Here is a 20,260-nt window from a genome sequence, read left to right on the forward strand (position 1 = left end):
GTATATATTTATGTGTGCTCATGTGTGTGTGGAGGCCCTAGGTCAACTCCAGGTATAGTTTCTCATGTGCTATCTCCCTTACTTTTTGAAACAAGTTCTCTTACCAGTCTGCAGCTCACCAAGTAAGCTAAGCTGGCTGGCCAGCTAACCCCTGGGATCTGCCTGTCTCTGGTTTTTTCAAGTGGGCTCTAGAGATTGGGCCCAGGTCTTCATACTTGCATGGCAAGCACTTTACTGACTGAGCTATCACCCCAACTCCATTTAAGAGTTAAAAAAATATTTTATTTATTATTTTTATTTTTTGTGTATTATGTACGTATTGCCTGCATGTGTCTCTCAGTGCCCACAGAGGTCAGAAGAGGGCGTCAGATCCAATAGAATTGGAGTTAGGGATGGTTGTTAGCTGCCATATGGGTGCTGGGAATTGAACCCAGTTCCTCTGCAAGAGCAGCCGGTGCTTTTTACTACTGAGTCATCTCTCCAGCCTCTCCATTTAGAAGTTTTAAAAATATTTTATTATTTTTATTTTATGTGTATGAGTGTATTGCCTGGATGTCTGTAAGTGCACCCATATAGTGATATAGTGCAATGTCTGTGAAGGGCTTCAGATTCCTTAGAATTGGAGTTATGGATGGTTGTTAGCCATCATATGGTTGCTGGGAACCGAACCCAGGTCCTCTGCAAGAGCAGCCAGTGCTCTTAATCTTGTAGCCATCTCTCCAGACTCATATTTAACAGTAAATCCAGACCCATATTTAACAGCCATCTCTCCAGACTCATATTTAACAGTAAACATGAGTTTTAATATCATATTATTACAAGCTTCAAATCAAGATAACAGAGAAAATTAGAAATAATCTTAGAAAATTTCTACAATATATACCTGAGAGTTTCCAGACTAGAAGTACACACCTCTTCCATAGTGCATGAGAATATTATATATCATCATGAAAATGATGACCTTAAAGTGAAGAGTCTAGCTTGGCCTGGTGGCACAGGCCTGTCATCCAGGAGGCTGAGGCAGTAGGATGGAAAATTCAAGGTCTGCCTGGGCTACAGAGAGTGAATTCAAGGCCAGGCTGACAAATCTAGTGAGAACCAGTCTGAAAATAAAAGGTGAAAAGAGGGCTGGAGAGAGAGATTGATGGCAGAGCATGTGTGAGGCCAGATTCAGTCCCTACTACGGAGAGAAAACCAAAAGAGTTTACCTACTTCCAGAAGGGAAAGTGTAGGCCACATACAAAAGACCAGAAACCGGTACTGACTTCTGCTCCAACAGCACTAGAAACTAGCTTCTGGCAGCGAGAGAAGAAAATACAGTTAAGAAATAGCATTTAGGAAGCAGGGGAGGGAGAGCAGCAGAATGGAGTCCTGAGGTAAAGATGGAGGACTGTCCCTGGGCGTGGCCCTGCCTCCAGCTGGGGGAAGGCTTTTTTTCCATGGTCAAGTACAGTACTTTTTGGAACAGGAAAATGTTGTGAGAAAAAAAATAATGTTTAAAAAGCTGCGTGATAGTGGCACTGTCATTCCGATGATACTGACAGAGATACAGACAGCTCAGTGCAGAGAAAAACAACAGTCACAGCCAAGGCTAGAAAAATAAAACTAACTGCATGAATAACTACCACAGCCAAACATTTCAGTAATTAACAATGGTTCACTTATATTTGTATAAAGTTTCCAAAGTCAACTTTTGTGACCAGTTATTCTCTATCATACCAATGTGTTAGGTGAATAGTAACAGTGAGTTTCTGGAGGGAAAATCCTGGAAATGGCTACATGTTCATCTGCGTGATGACAGTGACAGGGTCATCAGAAACCTAGCATTTGTTTTTGTCAGAAGGAGAGTGTCCAGTACAAGGTGGAGACTCCTGGCCTGTGGCAGTGCGTGGTGGAAGTTTTCCACTTTCTGTAAGCATCAACAGAATACTCCGCTTTGATTTCAAACAGTGCATTCAAGTATATACTAGGGACAAATGAGCTCAGAGCATACACATCTCACTCTCCTACAATAAGAAACGTTGATGTGTGTACATTCTAGATGGAGACAATTCATGGGGGAGATTTGACCCTGAGGATGAAGGAGAATGATCTTGTTGATCCAGGATTTCTATCTGATAAACTACTTGTAATCAAATAGAATTCAGTTAGCAAGAGGTGTGCAGTTATTTTACTCTGATTCTAGAGCATGTGGAATGTGCAGTTTAGTCTGACAAGGACCTGGGAGGAAGAGACGAATTTAAAACTCCATCCATTGCCGGCATCCTCAATGCTTTTGATGGCTTTTTAGAGTCCTAGCTCTTAAGAAAATGGCATGGAACCCAGGCGAGCCTCCCTCCCAGCCCCATCTCAGCCCCCACCTTGCACGATGGCCTCTGTGGAACGCTGCAGCTTGTCAGGTGCCTTTAAGCCCTCTTGGCTGGCATGAGCATTTCATATCCCCTCTGTCCACCACATCCAGCTCTATTGTTTGGGGCTGAGCTGGATCCTGGTGGAAGTCTGTGTTATTTGCAGACTTGGATTTCACCTGCTTTAAGGCAGGCTTACATAAGAAGACAGCAGATCACTGCAGCCTCAGATCTGAAGCAGAAGCATGCCAGTTGCTTACTCAGTTGCTTATACTGTAGCACCAGGCAGGACCTGGAGACAAATCTGGCTGGTGCTGGCAGTTGCTCTCTCTAAAAGGGCCAGAAATTTAGACAAAAGTTGAAATAAGCACTTCATTCTGTTTCATTTCTGATTTTTACTGCAATAGAATCCTGATTTATTCACTATTACAGCCAGAGTGCAAAACAGAACTTCATCTTAGAAAGCAGCCTTGAGTAACAGAAACTGAAGAAGTGCAAGTTTCTTTCAGCTGACACTGTGATGGAAATGGGAATGATGGACCTCAGCATCAATCAAATTCTCAACTAGGAGACCTTCAGGATCCAACAATTGCTTTTGAGAAACTTGTCTCTGCCAATTTTTGGTAAAAATAATTATTCTCTGTATTTCTCTGTAGTAAGTCAGCTGTTTAGTATTATAAAGTCTTTGGCTGCTCTGCATCTAACTATGTAGCCCAGGCTAGACTTAAATCCCAAGTAACCCTCCTGCTTCAGCCTCCTGAGTACTGGGATTACAGGTACAAATCACCACATCGAGCCAGAATGTCTTAATAATGACAATAACCAAATATAATCTTGTTTTCAAAGACAGATTAGAACAAATATGAAGTAAAAACTCTTGTTATTATTCTAGAGTGCCTTATCACAAATAATCCTCTTTATATGTAAAATTGCTTTGTGAAAGAATACAAATAATTGTGAAATAAATGTGAACATTTCACTTCTGATCCAGGGATGTATTAAAAAAGTAATGGCTATAAAAGAAAGGAGGGGACCAGACATGAAAACACAGTCTTACAAACAAGAATTTACCACCAAGGCTACAAAGTCCAGATACAAACTCTGTTTTAGAAACTGCACAGAACCAGGACATTTTTGTTGTTGTTGTTTTGTACTATCTTGTAATGAAGCCACCTTTTATGGCTATTCACACACACACACACACACACACACACACACACATTTTTTTTTTCACTAGAAACGTTACTGAGCACAATGGTACATCTTTGAAGCCAGATGGCATATGAACTGTTTCAACAAAGACAGAAACAAAGACAAGAAAATATTTGTGGTCTTTCCAAAAATCTTTCACAACCTTCACATTTAAGGGCAATTACTGGGAAGGCAGCACTTTTGAAATTGTAGCTGAGGCATATAATTACCCATATTTGACCTATTTACAAACTCTTCTGAGCAAAAAGAATACCAGATTGCTGTACCTCCTCTACATACACAGTGAAGTAGAAATACTCGGAGAGTGTGTTAGTCACTTAGCTGCTTTACTAGTTTTGATCAGGAGGTTTGAGTCCTTAAATGCTGCCTATTTGGGATAGCAATATCATTACATTTCAATAACAAACCAATCAGAAGAATGTCGATACACAGCAGAGCACACAATAAAGACAATTTTTCAGGGTTTCAGAGTGAAGGTGTAACTATAGTGGCTTCAGGAAGGCAGTGCGGGTCGAAGGATCACAAGCAGAAACTGAATGTGGCATATTTACAAAGCTGTTTCCTTTAAGCTTCATCTAAAACCTTTGAAATCCACTTGCATCCTGACAAAGGTCTCGATAAAGAAGAACAGTCTTATCTTAGAACCACCACACCCAGAGGTCTGAAGGTTTGAACCTGGCACATTTTAACAGCAAAGCCCGATGTTCTGATTGCAAATAATTTATAGTTTCCTTTTCAGTGATGAAGCCAATGCGTGTTTAAATTCAAATGGGATCTGCCCAGCTAGTCTGTTTCATGAAATCTGTATAGTTCATCAAATTAATGTAATATGTGCATTATTCTTAAAATCAAATGAAAGAATAGCTAATACTCTGCCACAAATGGAAAAGGTTTAAAAAGAAGCTACATTGGTTCCGTGTTATCCACAAGGTTTGTGTAATCATAACTTTAGCAAAGCAAGGAAATAGTCATTTTTGGGTTTGCTGAGAAACTGAACTGTCTGTTTTTACACATGTAATAGAAACCAACTAAAACAAACCTTCCTGTTGCTAATATTCTCATCATCAGGTGATATATTAGTTTGGATGAAAAACTTATACATTCACAGAATAAAAAATGAATTAAAAATTGGCAAGCTAATAAAGTTCAGTCTGCAGTCGACAGAAATAAATTCTCGTGTAGTAAAAGTTGTAGACATAGAATGAAATTCAATAAATATGAATTAGAGAGTCATTAGCTAAGAACAATTATTTTAAAATACCCAAATATACGAAATAGGCTGGCTTAATAAAAATCCAACCCAGGCTCTCTCTCATTTGGATAGAAGAAGTTAATAATGACAAAACAAATCACAGTGCTGAAATGTAACTGAAATAAAGAGGGATGAAAAAAGAAATGGGAATTATATTGGCTATGACTCTATTTACTAGGAACAGCCATTCTACATATGAGGGCAAGCCATTCTTCATATCCTTCATATGAGGGCAAGTGATCCCAGGACACAGCTCCTGTGCTCAGCTGACCTCCTGGGTACAAGTTCCATCCCTATGACCTTCCAGGTACAAGTTCCATCCCTATGACCCCCCAGGTACAAATTCCATCCCTATGACTCTCTTCTTTCTTCCTGTTTTCCTTCTGTATCATCCCTGGAGCCTTTTTTCTAGACCATTCTAAGGCTGTTCTTTAGACTGTCCTGACTGTTTCTAGCCTGCTTTGTCTCCACCGAAACTTTTCTTTCCTCAGTGGTGTTACTAACCCCGTTGTGATAGCTAATCTTGGTTGTTAACTTGACAGGATCTGGAACTAAAATGCGAGGAACTCTCTTGATTAGATAGTTTGAAGCTGGAAGACCCACACCATAGGTGGGCCTCACCTTCTCATGGCAGCCCATATAAAAGGCCATGGCAGAAGGGAGCTTTTGCTTTTTGCCTGCCTGCCTTCACTCTTGCTGGCGAGTTATCTATCCTGTTGTTGTGGCACCAGATTGGGACAGCTGAGCCAGTCAGCCTCGTGGATTGAGCAACTACCAGATTCCTGGCCTCTCCAGTGTTAAACTACCACTGTTGGACTACTCAGACCATAGCGTGTAAGCCAATCTAATAAAACCCCCTTTAATATGTCTATTCATTCTATCACTTCTGTTCCTTTAGAGAACCCTAACACACCTGTTATGAACTTCCCTGACATAGGAGGTTCTGCGTGCTCCAGGCCTCCCACAGCTACACTCACAAGGGCTTGCCATCATTGCTCCAAGTCTGCTTCTCTGTTGTGTTCCACCTGTAACCACTCTCTTCCGTGCTGTCGTCTTAGCCACCTCCTCACTTTTCTCAATGCCTTTACTATTTAGCACTTGGGTTTCTGCCATAGTCTTTGGCCACCATCCACGCTAATGTCCCTTCTAGCATCTTCAGTTGCTTGACCTTTTCCCCTACCCCGTGACCACTTGAACTATCCACCCAAAATGATATGTCCGAAACTCTCCATCATTTGGAAGATTTTGAACTTTGCGAATCCGCTCTTTGATCATACTTGTTCCGTAGTTTATCACCTCTCCTTGCGTTTAGTTATTTTCATTCCCGGTATAACAGAAATTATTTTGGTTCCTTCTGTTTTGGGAGTCTTTCCACTTAATCTTCAGGCCTTTTTTTGGACTCCATCCACTGCATATATGTTTTTAATGGAACTCTTTAAGTAGCACACATACTGCTCCAGGACTGCCAGCTATGTGCATCCCATTCCTACCCTCTGAATGCTAATGCCGGCTAAAATAAAGCCAATCACAGGTGCTCCCTGAATCGAATACGGCTTTCAAATAGGTTCTCACTATTGCTAGGAAACGCGTCCTTCCCTCCTCCATATTCTTCATCTTTGCTTATTGTTCCCCTCAGCCTAGTTTAGCCTTCATAATGCCAGTTACTACACCAGCCTCTCCTCTTTGAACAGATACTTTCACGGCATATTTTCCTGACAACGTGCTATTTAAATCAGAACCATATGCTTCCTTCATCACATCTTTTCTCCTTCACTGCTGTTTCTGTGGAGGAAAGATTTCATTTTTCAAAAAAATATTTACTTATTTATTTATTTGTGTGTATGTGTGTGTGTGTGCATGCACACTCATGTCTGTGTGTACTTGATGTGTGGCTGGCATGCTGCAGAGTGCATGTGGAAGTCAGAGGACAACTTTATGGAGTTGGTTCTGTCATTCTGCCTTTAATGTGGGTTCTGTGGATCAAACTTGGGTCTCCAGGCTTGCACAACTGTCTCTACCCACTGTGCCACGTCACCAGCCTTCTTTTTACTTTCTGTTCTGTAGATAATACATGATTAAATACTGGTGTTTCAAACGTGGCATTTTGGGGGGACTTCAGACTTTGACGAGAGTTGATTCATATCAGTGTTATCCTGGAGTTTTGTCTGGGTAGGGGTATTTAGAAAAGGGAGCTTATAGAGGCACAAACCACCTTAAAATATCGGGCATTCTCTGAGGATGGATTTTTTTTGGATGGTTCCTAAAAATAGAGATGGACTCCTGAAGACACAGGCTTCTAGAAAAAGAGAGCAACTCTAAGAGAAGAGGTGAGAGCACCTGTGCCAAAGCACTCTGCTCCTAAGTGAACTTGGGCACTACATTTAGCAGGGTGCATCTGGAGTGAGGGTGGATGGGGGAGGGAGTAGAAGAAAGGTGAAGAATACTTTTGCATTTTAAACAATATTTTACAATTATAAAAGTAATAAGCATTATCGTTGACAAGTACAGGAAAGTATGATTTATTCTAAATCCTACACTCAATCATTGGTGCATTTCTTTCTAATACATAATATACGTATTAGTTGGTTAAGTGTGTTGTTTATTTCTTATAAAATTGATATTAAGTTTCAAATATTATTTTGTATCTAGCACTTTTCACCCCAAATGATATGTATTGTATATTATATATTACTAATACTTTGACTTCAAATTTATGACATTGTCTCTTAGCTTATTTCTATATAGCCTTACCTTAACAATTCCTGGACCCTTTAAAAATAAAATAGCCTCACCAGGAAAGAATTATATTTTTCAACTTACTTTATAACTACCAAAGGAGCTCTTCTATACATTTAAGCATGAGGAAATGGAAGTGCTAAAGAAATAGTACATTATCAAGTATTCCTTCATGTAAAACACTAAATATTTGTGTTGGATATACTGTATTTTTGTCTGGAAGGTAGAACACGACTTCAAATACAGACAGGGCACTTGTATTTCCATGTACATATTATATACCAAGTAACACTCCTAGCTACAGAAAATAAGGATTCAGATGTCTGGAAATGCATTGCAGTCACCATGAGACTGGCCTAGGGGAGCAGTGCACTCCTCAGAGCTTAGAATGCAACACTGTGTTACAGCCAGTATTTGCATGAAAAACCAAGGGGAAGACTATATCAAAACATTATTGCAGCCGGGCGTGGTAGCGCATGCCTGTAGTCCAGCACTGTGTGTGTGTGGGGGGGGCAGAGGCAGGTGGATCTCTGTGAGTTCAAGGCCTGCCTGGTCTACATAGTGAGTTCCAGGCCAGATGGGCTACCCTGTCTCAAAAAGACCAAACAAACAAACAAACAAATAAACAAACAAACAAAAAACCCAAACCCAAACCAAAACCACCATCACTACCACCAACAAAATCCACGTCATTGCTTAGTTAAAAGTTTCAAAAGTTCAGGAAGTTCCTTGGTGAAACTTTTCACTCTAGGGTGGGGTGGGGGGAGGGTTGTTTAAAAAGAGATCCACCACCAGGCTATCATGTCACTGTGTATGGCAAGGAGCGCGCGGGCCCGTGGCCTGCAGCCTGTGCACCACCGTGGTGTCCTGCCGCCCTGCCCGCCCTTCCTGGACACCCGGCATCTCCGCAATCGGTGCACTGAGCACGGGGATCCGCCTAGCTCTGGGATGAGTTTGGTGCTTTAGAACGTGTGAAAGCTGCCAGGGAACTCTATTCTCCTCTGTCAGGAGAGGTAACTGAAGTTAACGGAGCACTTGCAAATAATCCAGGGCTCGTCAACAAATTCTGTAGCGGAAATGGCTGGCTGATCAAGAGGACACTGAGTGACCCTTCAGAGCTGGATGAGCTGATGAATGAAGACGCGGATGAGATACGTGAAATCCACTGAGGAATGAACATCCAGTCCCAAACCAACCGGTGCCAACTAACTCGCTCCAGCATAGTTGTCTTGAATTAGTGATGGACAGAAGACATTGAATAACTTTCAGCAATACGTTGAAAAAGAAATATCTTTCCATGCTGCTACTGGAAGAAAATCTCCCTCAGCTTCCTAATGGCTGCAGATAAACACAATGTACGTCTTTTCTATAATACATTAGACTAGGTATTTAGACTAAATGATAAGCTCTAGTATTCAGAATTTGTGAGACTGTCTATGTCAAAAGGTGGTTATAAGAATTCTATATTTCAGGATAACAACGTTTTCATAGGTCTCACATAATATTTGTATTGTAACTTATATCCATCCCTGGATTTAGGTCAGAAGACTTAAGGATCTTCACAGTGGAAATGCCCAAGGAGCAGGAAAGGGGTCAGGTATGGGGTCAGATGAAGGACATCACTGTCCTAATTTGCAATAGGCCGCATTGACTGGTGCTTTTTTTTTTTTGTCTTTTTGAGACAGGGACTCCCTGTAGTCTCAGCTGTCCTGGAACTCTCTGGTGCTTTTTATACAACAGCTTTGCAGCACAGTAAAAAACAAATAAAATATTCATCCTCTTCAAAAAAAAAGATCCAACACCAACACTATTAAAGTCTGTTACAATGTACCGACATGGCCAACTGCTGCAGACCTGGGACCAACATCTTCCTGCATTCTGTCCCCATCACCCTCCAGTGTGTTATGTGCGTGTGTGTGCATATGCGTGTGTGTGAGTGTGTGTGAGTTTACAATAACAAATGTTAAAAACATTAGTTTTTCCTTATTCCCCTCTTAATATTCTTTGAAGTTACCTTTGGTTCTTTAATTTGCATTTCACTATTATGAAATCATTCTTTGACTGGACTATACAGATAATGAAAATCACTTAACCAGAAATGGAAGCTGGTGCATATTAAAACTTCAAAATTATCTTTTAAACACTAAATTAGAAGAAACGGTATTTGGATTGCACTGAACTGAATTTAGGGATTGTCCATTCTTTGACAAAATCTGTCATGCTAAAAGATGTGTTGGATTTTTTACATGCCGGTGTGCATGTGTGTGTGTGTGTGTGTGTGTGTGTGTGTGGTGTGTCCTTACCCAAAGGTCCTGGAGATCGCTAGATTATAAATTATGCAAAGGTGATGCTCTTACCTCTTTCATCTTTGAGGCTAACAATTCCCAACAGTTTGTAGGTGTTCAGAACAGTGAGGGACAAAAAGTCTGCTGGATATTAAAACATTTATGTGCATTTAAGGATCTTCTCACAATTGCCTCTGATGACTACATCTCTCTAGCTGTAACAGATTTTCTCCCACATTGTTTTGCTTACCTTTGCCTTTTGTTTTGTTTTTAAATCTACCAGTTAAGGTTTATGCTAGACAGAATCTGGGAAACAGTTTATATTCTAATGTCAAACTGTAATAAAGTGAGATCTTGAACCCTAACCAGTGGAGGTTAAAGGATGGAAAAATGTTCAGCTTTCTAAGTTATACTGCCCAAGCTACACATTGGAGTTTGAGGTGCGGTCCAACATAAACAGGACAGGAAGGGAGTCGCACAGAAGCCTTTAGCCCTTCATCAAAGTCTGGCATCTGATGAGGGTGTTAACATGGCAAGTGCACACACCTTGAAACGGCAGTTTGATTGCACTCGGGCCAGCTCACATTGCAATGTGTACTAGAGCGCGAACCTGTCCTGGTCCTTTCAAATGGCTCATTTTCTCCACAGTGCGTTAAACTGAGGCATTAATCAAATGGGAACACAGGAGAAATGAGAGGGTGAACGGATTCTCGGTTAAGTAAGCTGGATGAATTTTTCTATTGTAATTCTATTCTGTAGATTTTTTAATGATCTATTTTGTTATTACTTTTTTATTTATTTTGTCGTTACTTTTTGGTATGTGTTGTGTGGTATGTGGCATGTGCATATGTGTGTGCATGTGGAGGCCAGAGGTTGATGGCTGATGTCTTTCCTTGATTACTCTCCACCTTTTATTTTTTGAGGCAACTGAGCCCTAAGCTCATCAATTTAGCTAGACTGGGGGGCCAATGAGCTTCAGGGATCTATCTGTCCCTATCTCCCTCTCCAGTGCTGAGGTTCTAGGAATATATCGTCATGCCTTCTGTTTTACATGGGTTCTGGGGATTTGAACTCAAGCCCTCATGGTTGCCTAACAGGCATTTGATCTGCTGAGCCATCTCCCCAGCTCTGTTTATTTTTCCATACAAGGACTCGTGTAGCCCAGGCTGGCCTCAAACTATGTAGCGGAAGGTGACCTAAAACTTCTGATCCTCCTAGTGCTGGGATTACAGGCTTGGGCTGTCACCCCTGGTTCTGTGCAGTGCTGTGGATGGCACACAGGGCTTTCTGCATCCTAGCTGCACTCTCCCAAGCAAGCTATGGCTCCAGCTCCTCCCACCGGATCTTTACTGAATTCTTCATACCCATTCAGTTGAGATGAACAATACCAATTGGAAACATTGTAAAGGGAGAAAATTCTGGAATTGGTAGGGTTGAAAATAGAAGTCCTGGGATAGATCTAGGCAAAAAATTAAGCAGAACAAATGAGATTGCTTAAAAGGTGGGCACGCCTTCTGTTCTTTGTTGGTTTGCTCTTGCTTTATTCATTCAAAAAATATCTTTGGGCACCTGCTATTGATTAGGCCCTGTTCTAGATCCAAAGAAAGACAAGGATGGTCCCTACTCCCAAAGCGCTATATTACATAGTAGTTGAGGGGAAAGCACATACAACCTCCCCCCCCCCAAAACAAGTAAATAACCATCAGAAGTAAGTATGTGCTGGGTAGTAATTAAAGGGGAGAGTGACTGGGTGACTGCTTTCAATTAGGTGGTCAAGAGGGAGAGACATTAAACTGAGATTTGATAGACAAGAAGAAGGCAGCTATTTGAAGCAAAGCATTTCAAGAGTAGAACATTCCAGGCAAGGGAACAACTTGTACTTAATGTCTAGGAGTATGGGGGAACCCATAAAGAACTTCCAAATATAGAAAGCTTGGCACAGTTAAGGCACTGATAAGGAATGACACAGGCTACTGTTTCCTTCTGTCTTTCACATTCATCATCTCTAATTCCTGTGCATACAGCAAAGGGACATTTCTCTATTTAAATAATACTGATTATTATGAAGACATAGCTTTAGTTTGTCAGCCTTAAAATTGCTGCTATCTTGGTATTCTGGTTTCATTCTGTTGCTATGATACACACCATGACCAAAAGCAACTTAAGGGAAGAAAGGGTTTGCTTCAGCTTAGAGGTTGTAGTCCATCATAGAGGAAGACAGGGCAGGAACTTGAAGCAGAAACCATGGAAGAATGCTGCTTGGGGGCTTGCTCGGGCTCATGCTTACCTAGCTTTCTTCTACATCCAGGACCACCTGCACAGGGAATGGTGCTGCTCACAGTATATTGGACCCTTCTACATCAATTAACAATCAAGATAGTCCCCTTATAGGCACATTGACAGGCCAATCTGATCTAGGCAATTCCTCTTTCAGATGACTCCAGGCTGGGTCAAGTTGACAGTTAAAGCTAACTAGGTCACTTGGTATAAAGCAGTTTATAATACATAGTTCTCTCTAGAGACAAGATTTGCCGAAACAACTGGATGTCTACGGGTAAATAGTAGGCTAGGGGAAGAGCAAGTAGGAAGAGAGGGAGCAAAGAGCTGTTGACAACATGGAAAAAAAATTTCAACCATTTCATTATCAAAAGGGCATGGACTTTTATGGCCATGTGTATATTTCTGGCATGCTACTGGTAAATAAGAATTTTATCTCCTGACCTGGATTGCTTCTGGGTGTAAGGACTTTCCCGTAGCTTCATCCTTCATTAACTTCCCCTTTGATTTCTCATTTTGCTTGCTGTGTAAATTTATATTGTGCCTCCCACCCACATGACAGAAGAAGACAGAGAAAAAGAAATAACTAGAGCCTGAAAACAGCACATGCTTTTATATACTGCTTGGTTTAATTTAAGAGGTAAGCTTGGTGGTAAAACAGGATTATAGTACATGCTTTGCAAATCACCTATTGACTCTGCCACTCACAAATTTCTCTCTAAAACTTCTTTCTGAGGATTCTGTGCAGATCTATGCCTTCAAAGGGTTATTTTATGGAAAAAAGAGAATCCACAATTTTCACATTGACTTATACATTTAATTAGAATCTCCAGGCACCTTTTGTAGAGAAAGGACCCAGCAGCAGGCTTTTTTGGTATGAAGAATAAGATAAGACAAATCATAAGTTGGGTTTATGATCATACCTCCTATTTTCCTCTGAAAAGGCATGATTTAAGTGAGATGTTGTTTTCTTCACAGTGTCATAGAAGATTATGAATATGTTACCACATCACAGAAGTAACTCCACTAATTGCTTTTTTGTGACATGCCTAGTGTTCATCATGGTCCCACAGCAAGTGGCAAGGCACTGCACAGGGGTAAGTCATCTGGTAATTACCATATGGCCTGACCTTGATTATTCTTAGCTTGCCTTCCAGGCACAGTGCCAGAGACAAAGATGCTAGGAGCAGTAGACACTGAAGTTATGGGTCCATGATGTTGAGCCAGAAAATCACCCTGTGACAGACCCAGGGTGAGGTCTACAGGAGAGGATTTCTATTGGACAGCAGAAGGTGGGGGCTTTCAATCAATTCATTTTGAGAGGAACAATGTGAATTTCTATTATTTGTCCTCTCCTAATTGATTACTAGTACTAGTTTGATTAGAAATGATGGTGGTGCATGCTGTGCCACAAAGCCCCCAAACACAAACTTCTCTGAGGAGGAATTAAATCACAGGCTGATGAATCAAGATTAGAACAAACCATAATCTTTCACTGCCTACCGTAGGAGGCAAACAGAATCTTCATCATTTTCCCCCAGTGTATGGAACAGACACGTGCATGGATTTGAATCATCAATTACCTATCATCATTAATTACCCCAAATTATACAATTCATGCCACTACGGTTTTCTGTCAATGGGCACGATGTGGAAGAGAATCAGTACACCTTTTCCAAAGAAACTGATAACAGTGGAAGGAATAGGCAATCATAGACTGAACTGATGGCCCAGATCTCCTCATGCGGGTAGGGGTGCCAGAAGAGTGGAAGCTAAGAACTTTAGTTGTTTCTATATGCTCTTCAGAGTGACAGCAGCACACAACTGTTTTGTAAATAAAATTAAATCCAATAACATATATAAGAAAACTTAAAGATTCAATGTCATCACATTCTCTTTCCTATCTAGATTAAATGGCAGAAAGTTAAGCAATATGAAAATTGTTAAATAATGCTCTAAGGAAATATTTAAACACCCAAAGTTTTGAAAAGAAAAACCAAGAGTAATGTCTGGCCTAAGTCAATGTTATCCCTAAATGGCCAGGTTTTGTGTTAGATGCATGCTTGCTTTTTCCTTACGTTTTCTCATGAAGGGGTGGGGGTGGGGGAGGTGACCCCTCTCCTGATCTTAAACATTAGCATCTCCTTTTCCTGCATCTTATTTTACACTGAAAATCTTAACTTATAAGAAAATCATGACATCACATTTGAAACTTGTTCATAAGCTATTCAACCTCTCAATAACTACAACATGATTTTGTTTGGCTTTTGTAGACATGGCCCCATCAATACATACAGGCCTTGGTGATACAGCTAAAAGCTAAAGAGCTGCTGAAGTGCCCGAGATAAGGAAGGCTGTAAATGCTGTTAACAACTTCTTATGTTTATGCTCCTGTGATTTATCCCCAATTTATGATGGCCATTAGAGTAGATACACTTCACTGAATCAAAAGCATAGTCAAGACCTACTCATTAAACACATTTGCCCTTTCCCAGAAGAGTGGTCCCTGTTTCATTAAAAGCACTACAAATACATATTCAAAATGCAAAGATGAAAGAAGTCAGCAGTAGCCATTAATTTTATGGCTAGTGCTATAAGAATGTAAATCTATTTTATGGCTGCCTTTTTCCCCCATTTAGCTCGTGAAAGAACATAGGTCTTTCATATTGTTATATACGAACCTGGTAAGCAGTTCTACCACTTACAAAACTGGCCAGAACAGAATGCAAAATTAAGTGCTGGGTAGTGAAAGGTAGATTTCTGAAACTGCCTCACAAGATTGTCCAGAAGTCTATTTTTATAAAACGGACTGCTCTTTTGTTAAAGTGTTCTGTGAGTTGGTTTGGTACTGAATTAAGGTTCATGAAAATCCTTGGAAAACAATAAAGTGATGTACAAACGGAAGGCATTATTCTAGTTCAAGTTAGTGCCAACATTTCTAACAAATCACAGGATGGAGAGATGGCTCAGCGGTTAAGAGCACTGACTGCTCTTGCAGAGGACCTGGGTTTCGATCCCAGCACCCACATGGTAGCTAACAACCGCCCATAACTCCAGTTCCAGGGGATCCAACTCTCTTTTCTGACTTCTGTGGGCAGTGCACTATACAGCTGCACTTACATACATGCAGGCAATATACTCATACACATAACAACAACAACAACAAAAAACAAAACAAATGAGCTGATCACAGAGAGAAGAGCTTAGACTGTTCAGTACTAGGAAGCAAAGAATTCCTGTTGTAAAGAAATCCTATTAGCTGCAAATCAAAAACATCTGACATCATGGGGAGTTACGAGGGGCTTTCCTAGATCAGGGCAAATTCGTTCTTATGGAAATGTGACCCAACAGAGAATACACACATTTCTAGTGACCTATGTCAGCGAATAATTCAAGATCTGTTATGCTGTGATAGAACCTTTTGAGTTCACTTAATTCTGCCTTTCTCTGACAGAGTAATGGCTCCATTCATAACAACTCCCTGCTGCATGATGCCAATGGAAACAGCTCAGGCAAGGTTTAGCATCCTAAGAAAATAATGGAAATCGAGCCAAAGGGGGAAATATGCAGTTCCATGGAATTCCAAAAGCCAGTAGGCTGAGCTGTGAAGAGCGCTCTTCCTGACAAGCCTGTCTCTGGTTTCCCTACCCTGGCCGGGATCTGCACACTGAATTTCCACTCTCAGTTCTCACTTTCCTCCTCCAATTGACAACAGAACTCCTTTTTCATTTCTCCAGTTCAAATCTTTGCCCATGTTTTAATAGGGATTTCCAAGGAGCTCCTCTTTTTCCATCCTGCCTGGAGAGCAGTGACATCCTGCTATACAATGTCACTCACATATTTTCACCGCCGTAACCAGTTACAGCTTTTAACAGAGGACAGATTTAACCACACTTATTCACCTTCTTTATTTTTAAGTACCTTTTATATTTTTGAGGGACCCCACTTAGCAGCCATGTCACCTCAGTCAGAAGAGGCAACGTACCACAGAGTTAAGTCCAGGCGAAAAGTTTTTTTCTAATTAGAGAGGAAACTGAGCAGGAGTATGGAAAGTGTTCTAAAACCATGCAGAAATACTCACAGTTTGGGTTTGGCAAGCAGAGGTGGTGGCTCTTTAGTGGGAGAAAGTAGGGCAGCTGGTGTTGGAGATTTATTGCCGTTAGCTTTGCCATTAATCAGCCCGTTGATTCCATGGCTGGGAGGGACTCTGTTGGTTTCCCTCTCTGCAGAATTGAATCGCTTTTGAAGAGCTGCCATGCTAAGCCCTAAGTTGGGGCTGTTCACCTGCTGGATCTCAGATGGTTTCTTGGATGCCAGCTCATAGGAACTCGTCTCCAAGATTGGAGGGGGAGGTGGAAAACGTTGGAAGTGATCACTGTTGGATTCTGCCATGGAGTCATAGCTACAGTTCTCAGTGTTGGCTAGAGAAGGGGAAAAAGAGGGGAAAAATGATAAGATACTTGTTCAAGGAATTATTTTCATTGTCATAGATCTTCTGGGAAGCCTTTGCCTTCCATAATTAGAGAAGAAGAGGTATGCCGGTGTCATAGGGTGTAGACGCGCTGCTGGCTGCAGGACCTGGTTCTTCTAAGCTTGTTTTCAGAAGCCACTACTCCCATTTCATGATTGTGCTCACATGTGGGAAAACCAGCTATCATTTCACCAATTTTATTCAAGAACTAAAGATTTAGCTCGTAGTTGTTAAAAATGACAACGCAAACAGTATCATTCAAAACGCTTTATCCTCTCGCTCCTCAGCCCATGGATCCCATTGGGTATATGATCCTTCTCAGTGACAGTGGCTCAAGCTCAGAGGAGTTTATATGGAAATTCTTTCTGTTCTAAAGCTGGGTAAGAGAAGCTTGAAGTGACATGTCTCATGAGCTCTGTGACAGATGACTGACCCAAATATAACTTAGTAAAAGAGATTTTTAAAAGTGCTTATCCTAATCGGACTGAAACTGCCTTGAGATCATGTCCTTTTGTAATTCCTCACCTTTCCCAGAGTTCATCAGACCTTCTGGCAGGCCTTAAAAAAAGGCTTATTGAGGTGCACGGAAAACTCAAGCACATTCATTGGTTTTGATTGGCATAGAGTAGATTTACCCCCATATAGAAGTAAAAAGTACCACACATCAGTTTTCCAGCCAAAGTTACAGAGTCTTGATTTTGTTGTTGTTATTGACTATTGACTGAGTATTGCTGTGATCATTCGATGATCATCTGAAAACCAAAACGCTGGGATGCGCCCTGCTAGTCCACTGGAAGTTATAGTGCTGCAGTTTCCAATGAAGACTTCTGCTGCTCGTTCATGCTGACCATTACCCATTAAGGTGAGCCTTCTACCACTTATCCTAACAAAGTTGCAAAGTCCTATGCTAATATCCCTAAGCTAGTCTTGATTGTGCCTCTGCTGCCACCTAGCCCCAAGTTCTTGCTCTTTTGGAAGTCAAAAGGCAATCGAATTGCCTCATGTAACCAGCCATTCACTTACATGTTGTGTGTATTACTTTGTGCTAGACTTGGTTGAAAGTGATTGCTTTAAAATCTCTGTAAGATGACCTGAAAAATGAGGCAATTGCTATAAGCTAAAGCAAAATTTGTTAGTAATAGAAGAAAATAGTCACCTGAGAAAATTAAAAGCAAAAATCGACTTCTTTTTGCCTTCCTTAGTGATAAGCTTTGAGTTTGGAAGTCCAGGTATTTTTGAACATTGGTTTCATATAAAGTTGGCTATACACATTAATGTATACTATCAAAGGAATACATTTTCTAAGATCCTCACAGTTTCTCTAATATTCACTAGATTTAGTGTGCTAATATTATCTCCTCTGAAGTTTCAACAGTGGATTATACAACGATGTATGGGACAAGTTCCCCAGATACTCTACTGGCACTGCAAGGGGCCATGAACACACCTCTGATTTAGACCTTCTGAGGTGAGCGGGAGATTGTTAGGAAACTAGTTCCACTGTTGCCAAAACCAAGAGTGCAGGGTTTAAAAAACATGGCCCCATGAGGGAGTGTCCATTGCTGCATTATCTTGTTTGTGATCTCCACCTCCACCCAGTGATCCTCCTTCAAAGCCTTTTGTTTCAGATGAAACATCTAATTGTTCAGGTAATTCTCCCAGTGGCCATGAGCATTCCTAAGGACTGAGCAGTGTTGCTGGGACAGTTGCTTTGGGGAAATACCCTAGAATGCAGAGGAGAACCCAGTCACTTTTGATTCCCACATACCTGAGGTGACAATTAGCTGAGCCTTGCTAGTCACGGATCCATAATCATTTCTTGCTGAGCAAGTAAAGATCCCTGCATCTTCTGGAAAAGTCTCAGCAATAACAAGGGTGCAGATCTCCTCTGCAAGCAAAGAGACCAAGGCATGAAACCAACAAGCCATTTCGAAGTCAGTCCCGACCTTCCCCAGCTTCCTAAGAGCCAACTTTTCAGGCTTATGCAAGAATGTTTCTTCAATTTAAGTATCATTGGTGAAGATGATCAAGCTTGTCTCACAACATATTGTGTGAAGGGAAGAAAGTATTAAGCATGGGTCAAAGTGCTGTTTTGCAATACAATAGTATTTGCGGGTCTTTTGTTACATAAAAATTAAATCGCTAAGTACAAAAGTATAAAGTGAAAAGTACAATCTCTTTTTTCGAATCCAGTTTTCCTCATATCCAAGCTCCTTAATAATCTCAGTCTCCAAAGGTAAACACAAAAACTTTGTTTATTCATTCCTCCAAAATAATATAGCTTAAAATTTATATTATCAAAGTACATAGTTTTTTATGTAGCAGCATTGGGTCAAATATGCCTGCTTTTCTATGTCAACTAATGTGGCCTGCAGGCTTTCCTGACCGTTGTTCGCTGTCTCCAGTTCTGGGTTTTTTCTTTCCCTGAACCCCATCCTAATCCCATTTCTGATGCTCATGACAGGCTGGTTTATGGACTGCTAGAGATTTTCCTAAAAGCTGATAATGCAGGATTCTTTTATGTCAAAATGCTATGTTCCTATGGAACGATCTAGGATCATTGTGAGTATAAGCTGGGATCTTAGCAACATGGTAGAGCTCAGGGTGAGCATGTTGCTACCATATTGATACAGGCTTGCATTAGGAAAACACGCAACTTATTCTCTGAGCGTATTATTCAATTTGATGTCAAAATGGAGTGTGTAAGGCTAGATCCAATGTACAATACAACAATGAGTAGATAATAGAGCTTAATAAAGACAGAGCACAGGTACGGAAATTATTTAGTTAAAGGTAATGAAAAATGGCAAGACTAAAATTGTATGTTTTCACTTGCAAGGTATCTAAAGAAGCCAAACTGTTCCAGGAGAAAGTAGAGAAGTGGTGGCTGATGGCTGTAGTGTGGGGGCATGGGAAGCTAGGGATTAGAGCCTGTACAGTTCAAATATGCAAGGTGAAAAAGTTCTAGAAGACCTGCTACACAATGTCGTGTAACAACAATACACTGTGCACTTAAAATTTAAGAAAGTAGATTTCATGTCACATCATTGTCTTGCTGTAATAAAGAAAAAAGGATAAAAGCAGAGTAAGGAAACATATACATATATATAATCATATATATATATATATAAAATCTCTTTAAATATCACACTAGGTACCATTTGACAAGTACCATAAATATAAAGAAATTAATATAAGGAAGATATTGCTCAAAGACTCTCCAGCAAGAGGAAAGAATGTAGATCAAATGAACTGAAGGGCTTACTAGTGAAAGGCTGTAAGATACCAGGAAAGACTTCTGAAATAAAGCCTAGAATTTCCTCTATGCATAGAGACCAGAAGCATTCAGAATCCATCCATGCAGTTGCTGAGTATGTTGCCTTAATTTTCTGTAGTTGCGGGTGTGATACCTCGGCACTCAATGAAGGACTTGAGTAGACATTCTCCCCATGGATGCCAACTTCTGTTTACACCCATAATGCCCACATGCCACTGGTGTTTTTAGCCTTTCACCTCTGTGCTGCCCTTAAAGGCAGGTCAGTCAGTTGCAAGTGAAAGGAATTATCAGAAAGTCCATTTTGCAACAATTTTTTGAAACATGAAGTAGAAACAGGAAAGAATTAAAATTTTTAGGCAATTTAAAAAACGGATGAGGAAAAGAAGACATCTATTTATAATA

At 40.6% G+C, this 20,260-nt stretch overlaps 1 protein-coding gene across 1 annotated transcript in view; it reads right to left on the reverse strand.

The window, feature by feature from the left end:
• Palld (palladin, cytoskeletal associated protein) overlaps nt 1–20,260 on the reverse strand; it is a 298,300-nt gene that overhangs the window by 195,182 nt on the left and 82,858 nt on the right. Inside the window, 2 exon segments of the mRNA XM_029559540.1 lie at nt 16,192–16,531; nt 18,350–18,469. Of these exon segments, the coding sequence (XP_029415400.1) occupies nt 16,192–16,531; nt 18,350–18,469 (460 nt within the window).

Source organism: Nannospalax galili, unplaced genomic scaffold (genome assembly GCF_000622305.1).
Source record: "Nannospalax galili isolate Female #2095 unplaced genomic scaffold, S.galili_v1.0 scaffold109, whole genome shotgun sequence".
NCBI lineage: Eukaryota > Metazoa > Chordata > Mammalia > Rodentia > Spalacidae > Nannospalax > Nannospalax galili.